Here is a 15,547-nt window from a genome sequence, read left to right as displayed (position 1 = left end):
GGGGTAGTTAGAGAACAGTGCTAATTAGGGGCTAAGGTTAGCCTGGCACTAGCCAGACTGACCACGCAGATCCACGCATGCTACAGCTAAAGCCTGCTACAGCTAAAGCCTACTACCGCCTGTATCCACGCCATCAGTTCGGCTGATGCCACGCCATGTTAGTTAAGATGTTGCAGCTGGTGATGACACTAGGAGGCTCTAGGCACTGTGGGTTGCCTCCAAGCCTGGCTCCTCCTTCGTCTGACCAGAAGTAGGGGATTTTCTGTGTGTTTTCTGTTTTCTGTTGTTGCTGGGTACAAACATTTCTGCTGGGCACAAACATCTCACTCTGCCTTGATGGACTTTATGCTCATCAACACACACCAGCAGGGTGGACATAGCTCAATGGGTAGAGTGGCAACCTGCGTGTCTGAAGATCAGCGGTTCGATTCCTGTCTTGGGTTGAGGTGTCCATGAGTGGGATTCTTATCCCCGGCCTAATTGCTTCTTGTTATTTCTTATTTTTCTTCTGCCATTTCTTTGCAGTTAAGGTATAACGGCACAGTCGCTGTTTATGAAACTTTGCAGTACAAAAGATACCAAACGTTTGTCTTGATAACTGAATTTTTAACACAAGTTTGAAATCTTCCATTATAAGCAACATAATAAAGAGATACATTATGATATCAACAATACATTTTGTTTAAGTTTTCTCCTCTTCAATTAATTGGAAAAAAAAACAAGCCTTTCCAAAGCTACAGTGCTTCAATGCACTTTAACAGGTGTAACGGTGTCATATTTAAGTACAGGAATAATAATAACATCAGTGTGCGGCTATAGTTGTGTAGTTGTGTTGTTGTCTTCAGCAGACCGACAGGCTGGGAGTTGAAGACTATATTTCCGTGTGTTGTGTTGTGTTGTGTTGTGTTGTGTTATGGTGTTGTTGTCTCTCAGCGCACGGCTGAAGTTGTGTTGATGCTGTGTTGTAGCTGTTGTGTTGTTGTAGCTGTGATGTCTCTCAGCGTGCGGCTGTAGCTGTAGAGTTGACGTAGGACTCCAGTAGGAAAATGGTTTCATCCACCTGGTTTTCTGTTGAATCCAACCTGAGAGAGAGAGACACACACACACACACACACACACACACACACACACACACACAGAAGGTGAGACAGACAGACACGGAGGACAGGGAGGGGGTGAGACACAGAGGAGGTGAGACAGACAGACACGGAGGACAGGGAGGGGGTGAGACACAGAGGTGAGACAGACAGACAGGACAAGGAGGAGGTGAGAGACGGAGGTCTTTGTAGTACTGTGTGGTGTAATATTGTGTAGTCTTGTATTGTGTTGTGTTGTATAGTATTGTCTAGTAAGATTCAAGATGGCTTTATTTGTCATTTTGTTCACTTCTGCAAGCAGCATCAGGAAAAAATATATTTCTCCTAAAAAGACAGCATAAATTCATAAATGAATAGTGCAAAACAATTCTATGACAATCTAAATAAATAAATACTAATAAATGTTGTATAGTATTGTGTGTTTTGTAGTATAGTGTTATAGTTGTAGTATAGTACTGTATGTATACTTGTTATGATCTCTCAGAGCTTCTAGCTGTTGTATTATGGTAATACTGAGTAGTACAGGCTCTATGCACAGCAGCCATATCGGAAAGAAATTGGGCCCTCCTACTTACTTCCTTCACAGGTGTTACCAATGATACAAATGAAGTCTCTGTTTCATTCTGGTCCAACAGAGTCAGGGTGCTGATATTGTGCATGTTGGCTCACTGAAAACACTCTGTTACACGAGTGGGTCTTTCCTTGAGGGGGTTCCAAAATGGCCCCTTGCGAGTTATGAGGGTCCTTGAAACTAAAAAGGTCGAGAACCACTGTGCTACACTAAATGGAACAGAGCCTTCATTAGTATAATTGGTGAGACCTGTGAAGGAAGGAAGAGAAATTCCTTTCCAATATGGGTGCTGTGCGTAGAGTCTATTATGTTGTATAGTAATGTAGTATTGTATACTTGTTGATGTGATGTCTCAGAGCTTCCAGTTGTTGTTCCTCCGGTGCCGTGATCATTTCCTTCACCTCCTGCAGCTGTTCATCGTCCGCCCCGCTGGCCTGCAGAGACGCCAGGATGGCCTCGATTCGCTGAGACTTCTCCAGCAGACGCCTGTAAAATCAAACGCAGCCAATCAGAGTACAGCAGGGGTCAGCAACCTTTTTGTTTTTTTACATGAAAGTGCCATGTTTTTATTTTCTTGACAGTCAGTGTGCCATGTCAACATTAAGTTTGATTATGACACCACATCAAAACTAAAACATTTCCAACTGATTTTGATTGTCCCACATACATAATCTATATTTTATTTTTCTTCTTAGAATACATTAAATTCTGTAAAGATAACGTGTTGACATAGAGCGTTTAAAAGTGGAGACCTGGTAACTATGAGGAATATCCAGAAAGAGATCAATCAAAAGATTGGGGATGCTAAACGGAAAGAGAAGGAGAAGTTTGAGGCATACTGCTCCTCTTCTAATTCCAAAAAAATGTGGGAATCTATGAAAGCCATGACCAACATGGCTCCAGCAAAGAAGGGCCTTAGCGTTTCGAATGAAAAGGAAAAGGCCAATGAACTAAACAACTTTTATGCAAGATTTGAAACAGCTGATTTCCTGCAGGAGAAAATAGCTGCCCTTGAGTCTGTACCCACACACAGTGATCTGGGAATTACTGTGGATCTACATGAAGTCCAGAAGATGTTTGCATGTTTGTAACCCGAATAATTACATTATTAAATTCTCGGACGACACTGCCATCCTATCCCTACTGGGTAAAGATAGAGATTTAGCTACCTATTTTTCAGAGGTTCAGAGGTTTGTAGCATGGTGCAATGACAACCACCTTGTTCTCAATGTGAGGAAGACACAGGAGATGGTGTCTGACCCTAGGAGTATAGGTGACCACAGGCCTGTGGTCATCCATGACTCGACCATCTCACAGGTCTCCTCATATAAATACTTGGGCATTAGCATTGACAACACGCTAACGTGGAATACACATGTGGACAGTCTCTGTAGTAAAGTTCAGCAAAGACTGCATTTCCTCCGCCGTCTCAGGGTTCATGGTGTTGACCAAAAGTTTATGTTAGTGTTCTACCGAGCGGTCTTGGAAAGTCTGGTCAGATTTGGCATCACAGTTTGGTTTGGCAACCTCTCAGTGCAACTGAGGTCCAAATTGCTCCGATTGGTGCAGACTGCAGGGAAAATCATAGGAGTAAGACAACTCCCCTCTCTGCAGTCTATTTACGAGCAGGCCACGCTAAGACAAGCTCAGAAAATAGTCAGTGATGCTACCCATGTTTTACATGGACAGTTTGTAATGCTGCCCTCTGGGAGAAGGTATAGCGAACCTAGATGGAATTATGTACGATTCAAAAAATCGTTTGTTCCTGTGGCAACTAAAATGCTAAATGAGGCCCTGCAGTGACCATTAAGAGTAGACCGATCACTATCTGTGCACTTGTGTAATGTTGTCCCCCTCCCCCCCCTGTTATGTATTTTGTATTTTGTATTGTCATTGTTTTACGTGTGGCTGCAGCTGGGGTTAAAGCCCAAAACAAATTTCCTTCGGGACAATAAAAGTTTACCTTACCTTACCTTACCTTATTTTGTCATATTTTCTTTCACATCAGGACATTGTAATGGTCATCAGAATTATGTGCAGGATGTAATTTGCATACAGATGTGAGTTTTTTTTTTATTTACTACACTTTTTTTAAAAACACTTTTTAATTTAAAAAAAGAAAACACCCCTCTCTCTCACACTTATGCCAGTGTACCAGTAATCAGCCACCAAATGGTGAGATTGGGCTTCAAAACTTCTGCCCTCATGACACATACATTTGTAAATCAATGCCCTACTTCATCATACAAAAGTGTCGCACTGACTCGCACAAACGTAGTGAAAATAGAAGATCGACAAGCTTGTTAAATATTTTCATTGATTCAATATTTATAAAACACACAGACACACCTAACCACTTTAACTTTAACTTCTAATCTACAAGCTCACAACACTTTCACTATTTTAAAATAGTTTTAATAATCCAAATAAGGAACAGTTTTGGACCAGGGTTTCCACCCGATAGCGACGTATATAAGGAGGGCTCTCCCACAGTGGAGAGGGCCAGCCATTTTTGTACCCGGCATCTACATCACTGAGACTCACTTGGGATGGGTTAGGGTACACTACACACTGACCAAGTGGTGAGGAAGGCACAGCAACGCAATTTTACCTCTGCCACTGAAAATGTTCGGCACGTTGCCCCAGGACCTACTGTATACAAGCCTTCTATAGAGGCACCGCCTCTATATACTATTATACTGTACAGACCTCAACCGCAAAGAAATGCAGAGGGTTGTACGGTATCAATGGATGTGAGCTTCCTTTCATCCAGAACATATACTACAACGGACATGGTGTCAGCAAAGCTCACAGGCCTATCAAAGATCCTAGCCATCCCAACCGCAGATCGTTTCAAATGATGCCACTTGGCAAGTGGCTTCATAGCCACGAGGCGACTGGCAGTAACTTATTGGGACTGTTCATGATTCATTGTTAAAAAAAGTCGAGAGAGAGAAACTGGACTTGTCCTGTTATAGACTGTTCCTAAGTTTCATATTGAGTCTACCGAGTGCACTAGTGAAGTGCATTAGATAGCAATGTCTGCTGTGCTCAATAAAATACAACGTATCCAACGTTATTCATTTTGTGCCTGCCTACCCTTATTACATGCAAGTGACATCAGTGTTGTGTTGAAAAAATAGCTTTAGCGTTTGGATGGGGCGCCGCCTAGTGGACAAAACGTGCATAATTAACCACTCGATGTTTTGTGTACTGTATAGGCTACATAAATAAGCAAAAATGTATAATGTAAATATTCAAATATATTCAAATATTAAAAATAATACAGCTTTAAAATTCGAATGGCATTATACAGTACAACTGACAGCCCTAATCTGCAGCTGCTGCTCAGTCAACTTCCCCCAGAAGATCTGTTTTTTGAAAAGGCAGACCAGGAAGAACTATACTAATCCTTGGAAATGCTAATGAAGCTGCAATAATTGACACACAGTCCAAATAAACACAGCCCACATGAGGAACCTGTTCCATTACATTTTCACTCACTTGTTCTCTTTGGTTTCAAACAGGCGTCGATCTATGAGGTTGGCCACCGTCTGTACGGGAGGAAAATGTTACTCACAGAGGACACTCATACTTTACAGTAGAGCTGTTGGATCGACTTTTAGGAGTCTGTTATTATAATTCAACTAAGTGAAAAAAACAATCTTTGAATCCACTCAGCCACCCACCCATCCCTCTATCAATGTCTACCTCCCTACACCCAATACACACATCCATTGCAGTAGAGGTGTTGTACCTTGTAACATTGTTGCAGCAGCATCCTGGCTGTAGACAGCTGGTTGACAGTGTACAGGTAGAAGGTTCGAGAGGGGGCGTGGTCTGGAGTCTTGGGAATCTCCTGAGAAACACAACGGCAGCAGAGTGAAAGTGATGCAGACAGACAGCCAGAGGGACAGACAGCGGGACAGACAGACAGACAGAGGGACAGGGACAGTACTGTACCTGCAGTTGGACCAGGTTCTCAGACAGCAGCGTGTACAGCATGTCTTTGGCCTCCTTCGCCGGAATCATCGCAAAGTCTTCCACCTGCTTCTGCTCCAGGTGACGCTTCCGTAGCAACAGGCGGAAGATTCGCGCAGATCTGGAACCAAACCTGAGGGCATATTGATTGATTGATTGATTGATTGAAGTTAATGATTAAAGTGCAAGTGATTCATTGTTTAACGTGGAAACCCTGCTGGAAACAATAATGTTCCCATAGTACGGTACGTGACTTTGAGACCGACAGGTTGTTTTTTCTTTCTCTGAGACGATTTAATACGGCTAGCTGACACACGCAAACACACAAAAGCACGGAGAACATAGGCCATTTTTAATTGAGCTCTTATGTTAATACATAATTGTTTACATTTTCCCTTCATGTAAAATCGTGCCTAGTACATCGAGCAAATAACTTGTATCTTGGTATTATTTTATTTATTTGGTGTCTTATAATCCTGTAAGGGATGGGTGTTGGGACAAGAAGACACAATCAAAAAAATGTATTCCTTCACTCACTCACTCACGTGCGCACACGCACGCACATACACACATCCCTACCTCTCCTGTACAACTGACTCCAGTGTTGCTCTCGCCAGGTTGGCCAGTGCTCTGTGAAGGTCTGATCAATGGGGTCATGAGGAAAAACAAACACTCACCACATATAGTATTTTACAGATACGTAACATCATAAACAACAGATCATTGCGCCCCTGGTGAGGACACTGCAGAAATGGTAGGCCCACAAATTGCTACATGGTCCTTGACATTGAAATGCGTCCTAAATGATCCACGGACAATTTACCATTTGGATTTTGAATTCATGAATATTCTGGGCATGTCATAATAGTTTTTTAAACTACATCAGTATTGGCAATTATCGAGCTATGTATCCTGATTTTTAACACATCGGGTGCCAGAGGTTTCTTAAAATATTATACGTTCAGTGCCGTTGATACGTTTCGTGCTGTAGAAGCCCTGACGCGGAAGTGCATGTAAACGAAGCGTGCGTGCGAGACGGCGGAGGGTCCCGACTAACGCCTGGAACAATAATATTTCTAACACGATTCTCCATTGCAGAGTGATCGCCGATCGAAAACGGCTCACTTCCACCACGTTAAAAAGAAATGGAGATATTAAGCTTTTAGTCAAGGAGTTAACATTGGAGCGGCCGACCGGAAGGATTTTTGACATGGATACACACCCGGCCTCTCCTTCTCAGAGACTCCTTGGATGATCCCAAAGTTTCGTTAGAGCGCCCCACGTGGGCCCCACGTATAAAAATGAAATTGGGTCAAAAACGGTCCGGACCGTTTTCGGCATTCCCCGCATGGATTCTCAAAAACGGTCCGGACCGTTTTTGGCACACAATGTGTTAACCACTACAAGCTCACAATGCATCAACAAAATGTATTTTATATTTACTTGTTCTTCAAATTCACTTGAAGATTTTGCACTTTTTGACAATATATGAATAAAAACAAAAACAATCATTGGTGGTCTAGGACTCTCCAACCATGGGTATCGGACCAAGACATGTGGCATCAGCCACAGGCCACAGTTTTGTTCTTGGGTTCTAATGTAAACAACCAACAATAAATAAAATCACAGTGTTTATGTGTCAGACATAAAGGATACTGACGACGTACATTCCTCCTCCACTGTCACCTGACTTCCCCACAAACTCCATCTGTTAAAACACACAACATTAATGAGTTACATTTACTCAGTTACACTTATCCATGAAACTTTTTGAAGACATTGTACTTCTAAGAGTAGTTTTATTGCAACATACATTCACTTTTACTAGATAAAAAGTATACCAAAATCTGATTATTTTAACCATAAATCAGATTGTAAATAAGCAGATAAGTAACTGTCCAGTCTTTTCACTAGATATTTTCTTAATCTTACTTAAGTAATTATTTGAATTGGATATATGGACTACTTTTATATTAAAGCAACATCGCCGGCCTATCGGACCTGGTGGCTGTGGTAATGACGCATTAATAATGAATAATGTTAACTAATATTCTGTTGTGATGCGGCGCGTTGTGAGCTTGTAGATCTATTTTCAGTGAGCGACGCCGTCATATAACAGACTAAGTTAAGCCAGTGTTTTCCAAAAAGATACATTTGATATCTCCCGGGGACCCAGACTTACATAAATCATTAAAGCCATAATTAAAATAGCAGATCTACAAGCTCCATTTTAGAGAAAGAGTCCGATTTGTTTTATTTCAGATTCTGTATTTTATTTAATTTTTTCAAATGTTTTGAAATAATAATTTAAAATAATTGTAGAAAACCTAAAAACTTTAAATAAAAGGGATATTTACTCACAACCCATAAAAATGGGTCCCAACCCATTGTTTGGGAAACAGTTGAGTTAAGCGTTACTCGTTACTATGTCGTTACCATTGCAACCAACAGTCTGACTGTATCTTATATCTTCCTAAAGGTCAAGTGGTCTTACTGGGTCGTCCACCAGCAGCGTGAGGTACTGGTCCAGGATGGGTCTGCTGATGCTGTAGTTTGGCGGCAGGGACCGGAAGATCTCATTGGCTGAGAGAGCCTGTGTGCAGACGGCGCCGGGCGGGGTGGTGACCTCGCTCATTCTCAACATGGTTCTGACGATCTCACTGGTGGTCTGAAGGCAGGAGGCAAACACACACACACACACACACACACACACTGAAACTAGGGGTGTCACGATTCACTTACCTCACGATTCGATTCAAAATCGATTCCTAGGGTGCCGATTCGATTAAAATTGCGATTCTGCGATTAATTGATATTCGATTCGATTCTGCGATTTATTGCGATTTTCTAGGGTGCCGATTCGATTAAAATTGCGATTCTGCGATTTATTGCGATTTTCTAGGGTGCCGATTCGATTAAAATTGCGATTCTGCGATTAATTGATATTCGATTCTGCGATTTATTGCGATTTTATATAAAAAAAAAAAAAAAAAAAAATTAAAAAAAAAATTAAAAAATCGATTTTAATATTTTGAATCGATTTTTAAAATCGTGGCATTAAGAATCGCGATTTATTCATGAATCGATTTTTTTGACAGCCCTAACTGAAACACTCAATAATGGCCCAACAGACTGGAAGGAAGGTGGCGTCATTCATTACTTTTACAGTGTGTGTGTGTGTGTGTGTGTGTGTGTGTGTGTGTGTGTGTGTGTGTGTGTGTGTGTGTGTGTGTGTGTGTGTGTGTGTGTGTGTGTGTTTGTATTACTATACTTTTGAGGACCAAGTATAGTAGAATTTGAGAAATAGACATTGTGAGGACAATTTTCCTGGTCCTAACAAGAAAGAATGTTGTTTTAACATTACAAAGAAAAATGTACTAGATTTACGAGATACTGTAGGTTAACAATAAGAAAAAGATTCAGGTTGGGATTAGGATTAGACATTTCAAAGTTAGATTTAGGGATTTGAGTGCCGGATTTACACTTAGTTACGTGCTGGTGTCATGCACCGAAAAATAGCCGATCAACAAGCTCACAAAGCGTTGCAGCACGATGCTTTGTGAGCCTGTAGATCGGCTATATTCTGGCTTTAGGCTTATTAGTAAATGGCAAATAATTGTAAAAATGTCATTAAAAAAATCACCGTCCTAAAATGTTGATGGCCTCACAAGTAAAGTAATGCAAACCTGTGTGTGTGTGGGTGGGTGAGTGAGTGAGTGAGTGAGTGAGTGAGTGAGTGAGTGAGTGAGTGAGTGAGTGAGTGAGTGAGTGAGTGAGTGAGTGAGTGAGTGAGTGAGTGAGTGGCCCAATTCCAAACTCCGCCCTAAGCCCTCAAGCCCTGCACCATCATTAGCTTAAGGTAAGTCAGCTGGTAAGTGCCTAAGTGTGGGAGGGTTTAAGGGCTCCAAAAGGGTACAAAAGAAATGGAACAGCCCTTTGTGACGTCCCACGTTACCTTGACGACAGATGACAACGTTGCTCACCTGCACTATCTACTATTATTATTTGGATCATATTTTGTTGTTGCTTTTATCATTGTTTATTTTCTTCTGCAATAAACAATATTATATCGTGATAATTTTCCAAGAGTGACCTGGCCTAGAGGCAGCATTATTACAACAATGGACAAACAATACAAAAACAATACATATGTAACAAACACAAATGAATATCCAGTTAAAGTTCAAAACAGGATCAGAAACTGTGCTAAGTGCACATTTAATGGGGATTAATAGCCAGTTTAAATCAGGAACAACCTAGCACTTAGGTGTGATCTAGTACAAGCCATTTAAAAAGACATATCATAAATGTATTTTTAAAATAGATTTGTGTCTTTTAAAAAACATTACAAAATCTCAATCTTATTTTGAAGGCAACAGGAAACCTTATTTCTGCTAGCTCGAAAACCGGATGTCCTATTTCTGCTCATGGAACGGAGCAGCAATGTATTGTGGGCAATTTCTTTGCCAAAGTCTCCAAAGGTACTGACTTACGGAAAGGGTGCAGAAAGGGGCGTTCCCGAGCCCTCGCTGACTTCAGGCTGACTTTCCGATTTCATTTGGAACAACCCTCAAGCCCTTACGGAGCTCACATGAACGCGCACCCAAGTCAATGAGTCAGTGAGGGGGTGGTTTGGAATTGGGCCAGTGAGTGAGTGAGTGAGTGAGTGAGTGAGTGAGTGAAAGAGACCTGGTCCAGCTTGCTGGCCACAGCGCTGATGATAGCCTGATCTCTGAAGTGCAGATGGAAACGCTCGAAGTTCACCTGCCAGTAGATTCCCTCATCTCCATGAGTCTGACACACACAGACAGACAGACAGACAGACAGAAATGTTTTCCGATTAGGAATGCAACTATTGAATCATTTCTTAGCTATTGTTCAATCAATCACTATTGTTCAATGGATTACTTTTTCAATGGCTACTCCCCACACAGAAAGTTTAATAAAATCTATGTTTTGCCCCAAAACTCTGCCATTGGTCGGGCTCCAATAAGTAAAAATGCTAACAACTTAAGCCCTACATATTTCTCTTACAAAGAATAGAGGAGGATCTACAAGCACACAACGTGTGGGTGGGGGCGGGGGTGATTTTTTTTTTTCTGTATGAGAAGTTGGATCTGTATGTTCACATTGAGAACATAGATGGTGGATGAAAGCAAGTTATGATTTCGTGCAACATGCCCGGACCCCCCGGGTTGGGAAAAACACAGCTCCACACCCACCTCCGTCTCCACCCTGGCCTTCTTCCCGTTCCTCTGCTCGTCCCCGTCGTCGCTGGACCGCCGCCGCTTCCCCCGACCGATCAGCCTGACCGTGGGCACATTGTAGCAGTCGGGGAAGCTCTCCGGGGTGGCTGGGGCGGTGCTGGCCGGAGCGGCGGGAGCACCGGGGATGGCCGGGGTGTTGGAGGACTCGCTGGAGGCCGCAGGTTCCTTCTCCGACACCGGAGGGCAGCGCTGCAGGAAATGTGTCTCCACCAGCTTGGAGAAGGCCGTGGTCACCTCGCTGTATTCCATACTCTTCCCCTCTGGAAAGAAAAAGGACGACGTTTTCATTCTACACACTGTGGCATATCTTTACTGTCGTCTTTTGTCCAAAACCGTTATTTTCAGGAAATGGGGGAGGGGGGGAGAACCTGTGTTCCAATGGATCCAATGTAATTATTATTTAGTTACAAGCTCTTGTTAATGCCTTTCTTTGGTTCAATATTTACACAGATAGATATAAACACTTTCCGTTATTTTTTTTCCTTCAAAAATTATAAATAACGTATAATACGTTATAAACATTGTTATAAGTTATTATGCATAATTATAAGCATTTATAATGAGTCTTATAATGCTTTATAAACACATTATAATGCATTATAGACCCGACCTTTAAGTAAAGTGTTACCGAAAAGGGATAAAATTAAATAAGGAGATACACGGTTTCTGCCTGACAGCATCGATAATATATGCCGTTGTATATATTATAGAATATATATAACATAATATATGATGCTAAGTGTTTGATGTTTAGGCAATTTTATTGTTTGTTTTTAATTTACTTTATTTAAATTATCTTTCTAAGTGTTATCTTGTTACTTTTATCCTTTCTGTAAAGCCCTTTGTAACCGCATTTGAAAAAAAAAAAGCGTGTTTATAAATAAAACCTTATTATTTATGCCCCACGGTCTTTTCTTACCCTCCATGTTGAGCGTGAGGCGGTCGGCCACCGTCTTGACGGTGCTGCTCATGGTCATGTGGCCTCTCTGCAGCAGCTCCTCTATGATCAGCTCCCCCGTGTCGCCGTACAGGGTCTTGGCCGTGTAGATGTAGCGGGGGTAGCGCAGGATTCGGAGGACGCGCTCGCCGGCCGCCTGGTACTCCACGGGACCCCCGGGGCCCCTGCGGCCCGTGCTGAACCGGCACGTGCCGTGCTGCATCAGCACGCAAAGGGACTTCTTCACCTGGACACACACACACACACACACACACACACACACACACACACACACACACACACACACACCAGTGTTCATTTCGTCGACTTAAACTATGAAGAAAAATCTACCAACTACCTTTTTTCACTGAGGAAGACTAAACAAAAACGACATAAAAACTAAGCTATGATGACTAAAACTAAGACTAAATATATTGACAATTTCGTCAACAAATGAAAACTAGACTAAAATGTGAGGTAGGGACTAGAGGAGAAGAGATCCAGTAGAACTAAAAGACAAGTTATTTTACGCTTGGTTGCGCTCGGGTGTTGCGCTCTGAAAATAGCTAGATCTACAAGCCCAGTGAGCTTGTAGATCGGCTCTTTTCAGCATGCAACCAGGTGTAAAATCAGGCATTACGACGCCATAAAATCAACTGTAGATTTAGTGGACTAAAATCTTATGATATTTAGTCAACTAAAACTAGTTCAGATGACTAAAATATGACTGAAACTAAATGAAATTTTATTCAAAAGACTACGACTAAAACTAAATCAAAATTTAAAGTCAAAATTAGCACTGACACACACACAGACTTTTCATAAAACTGCGATATTCATCGGCTCATAGAGGCGATTTCTTTTACGTGTACGTGGAATTATTTTTTCCACGTACACACTTTTCTTTAGATATTGGTGCAAAGTTTGTGTGTTAGAAAGTTTTGTGCAGATTGCTCAAAACCCTCAAGAAGTTTGAAGTTTTTCATGTAATTCAAAATGGTGGGAAATCTAAAGGTTAGAGGTCAACGGTAAAAGTGGCAATGTTGTTCCTCGTGAGGAGACGTTTTGACACACTATTTGAATGGAGAATGGATCTAAGAAGTTTACCAACGTTACTGTGGCAAATTCTATCACAATAATTTAGGTTTTCTAGATCAGTGGTTCTCATGGGATCCTTGAGTGTGTTCCAGGGCGACTCAAGCAAAATTAGTTAATACTTCAGCATAAAAAAATCAGTTTAACAACTTTAATCCATGCGTTGTAAGATTTTCAAATCTTGTATGGTACAAAATATTTTAAGATGGGGCTCCGCACCCAAATACATATTAATTTGGGGGTCCTTCACATGAAAACGTTATGAGAACCACTGCTCTATATGGAAGGGGTTACTGTGTGTGTGTGTGTGTGTGTGTGTGTGTGTGTGTGTGTGTGTGTGTGTGTGTGTGTGTGTGTGTGTGTGTGTGTGTGTGTGTGTGTGTGTGTGTGTGTGTGTGTGTGTGTGTGTGTGTGTGTGGTATGAACAGTTTGTAAAGACAGTACCAGGTCCAGAGGGGTTCCGGTCTCATGGACGATGGTGCGGAGGTTCTGCGCTCCGCTCCTCAGCAGGTGAGTGCCCACCTTCTCCACCACCTCCCCAAAGTGCTCCTGGAGGAGCAGGCCACACAGCCGCGCCTCCTGGACCGTCATCTGTACACGTGGACACAAGTGGATTTCCATAGCACATTTCAGAACGGGGAAACATAAACCAGTGGTTCTCAGAGTGGGGTCCTGGGACCCCCAGGGGTCCTTGGAGGGGTTCCAGGGGGTCCCCAGCAAAAGCAGTTAATATAGCATCACAATCATTTTAACCCATTAAGATCTGAGGCCATTCTTAAAAAAAAACAAAATCCTAACAGTTTTTGGAAAGAAATCGAAAAAAATAAAATTTCACGATTTTTCAAAAATAGCAGATCTACAAGCTCACAGCGCGTCACTTTGTGCCACGCTGCAAGCTCCTGTATATCGAAAGTAGATATACAAATATCTATATCGATTACTTTTTTTCCCACACAAATCTTCTCTTCTGGGGGTCCCTGGCACAAGACATTTCCGGGGGGTCCGCAAAAAAGTACATATCAATTTTGGGGTCCTTGACATGTTTGAGAACCACTAACATAAATAAAGATGCATCATCAGTAGGGTTGTCACGATTATTACATTTTACTTGACGATTAATTATCACTCAACTAATTGCGATAAACTATTTAATTGTGTTTCTTTCTATCATTGAACATTGGAACATTATGAATAAAAATGACATTTCTGTTTGGCTTTTAGGCTTCGTAAACAAACGTTGCACAGGGCAGATATGATAAAAAAAAACATACATTACTTTATGAGTAAGTAAGTGAACCAAACTCTGACCAAAAAAGTTGAGAAGCATTGACCAAACCCTTCCTTTACAACAATGTAACGTTGCAGCATGTTTAAATAATCTAAGGTTGCATCATGCCCAGCCTATAATGACTGCATTTTACTTAATTGCTAAGCAGACAGTTAACTAAGCAGATTGTTAACAGACCAGACAGTAAACTAAACAGTAAACACACAGTTAACTAACCAGACTGCTAATTAACTGACAAGACAGTTAACTACATAGGCAGTTAACTGACCAGACAGTTAAATAGGCAGTTCACTAAACAGACAGTTGACTGACCATCAGATAACTAAATAGTCGTTTAACTACTGTACAAACCAGACAGTTAACTAAACATAACTAGACAGTTAACTAAATATACCCAGACAGTTAACTAAACATAACCAGACAGTTAACTAAACATAACCAGACAGTTAAGTAACCAGACAGTTAACTAAACATAACCAGACAGTTAACTATACACAACCAGTGAGTTAACAGTACATAACCAGTCAGTTATCAGACCAAAAAGTTAACTAAACAGACAGTTAACTAAACATAAACAGACAGTTAGTTAAATAAACATAAACAGACAGTTAACTATACATAACCAGTTATAAGACCAGACAGTTAACTAACCAGACAGTTAACTAAACAGTCAGTTAACTAAACATAAACAGACAGTTACGTAACAAGACAGTTAACTAAACAAAACCAGACAGTTAAATAAACATAACCAGATAGTTAACTATACATAACCAGTCAGTTATCAGACCAGACAGTTAACTATACATAACCAGTCAGTTATCAGACCAGACAGTTAACTAACCCGACAGTTAACTAAACAGTCAGTTAACAGACCAGACAGTTAACTAACTAGACAGTTAACTAAACAGTCAGTTAGGTAATACAACTATAAGTGAACCAACCTTTACGTAGTATGTAATTAATGAGCGTTTAACTACACGTGCGTCTCATCCGCTCATCATCATCATCATCACACAAGCGACGAACACAACACACCGCGCGCTGCATGCCGGGGCGGCATCATGACGTCATGACGCACGCCGGCAGTGGGCAACTGAGGCAGGAGGATCACGTGACGTCCAGTGTTGCCATGTCCGCTTATCACAAGCGACTTTGGGCTTGTGTTTCTGTAAAGTCGCTTGTTTTTTTGGGGCTTGTTTCCTAATGTTGTTCAAAGTCAAACCAATGGTTCTCAGATATGTTCTTGTCAAGGTCCCCCATTGATATGTGTGTCCATGGACCCCCATGTTTCTTTGTTTGATTGATTGATTG

The 15,547-nt window shown here is 41.4% G+C and overlaps 1 protein-coding gene across 1 annotated transcript; it reads right to left on the bottom strand.

The window, feature by feature from the left end:
• Positions 1–233: 233 nt before the first annotated feature.
• On the bottom strand, positions 234–15,288 carry polr3c (polymerase (RNA) III (DNA directed) polypeptide C). Its single transcript, XM_084052604.1, has 13 exons — positions 15,178–15,288; positions 13,393–13,539; positions 11,836–12,100; positions 10,872–11,176; positions 10,339–10,443; positions 8,144–8,317; positions 7,306–7,357; positions 6,229–6,289; positions 5,632–5,782; positions 5,426–5,527; positions 5,173–5,222; positions 2,005–2,154; positions 234–1,082 (listed from the first exon to the last, which is right to left on the bottom strand). The coding sequence occupies exons 2-13, from the start codon at positions 13,537–13,539 to the stop codon at positions 998–1,000; spliced, it is 1,647 nt and encodes a 548-aa protein (XP_083908730.1). The 5' UTR covers positions 15,178–15,288; the 3' UTR covers positions 234–997.
• Between the last annotated feature and the right edge of the window lie 259 nt (positions 15,289–15,547).

Source organism: Gymnoscopelus microlampas (assembly GCF_963454915.1).
Source record: "Gymnoscopelus microlampas genome assembly, chromosome: 3".
In the NCBI taxonomy this organism is placed as follows: domain Eukaryota; kingdom Metazoa; phylum Chordata; class Actinopteri; order Myctophiformes; family Myctophidae; genus Gymnoscopelus; species Gymnoscopelus microlampas.
Note: the sequence above shows the minus strand (reverse complement) of the source record. Positions and strands in the feature narration are given on the sequence as shown.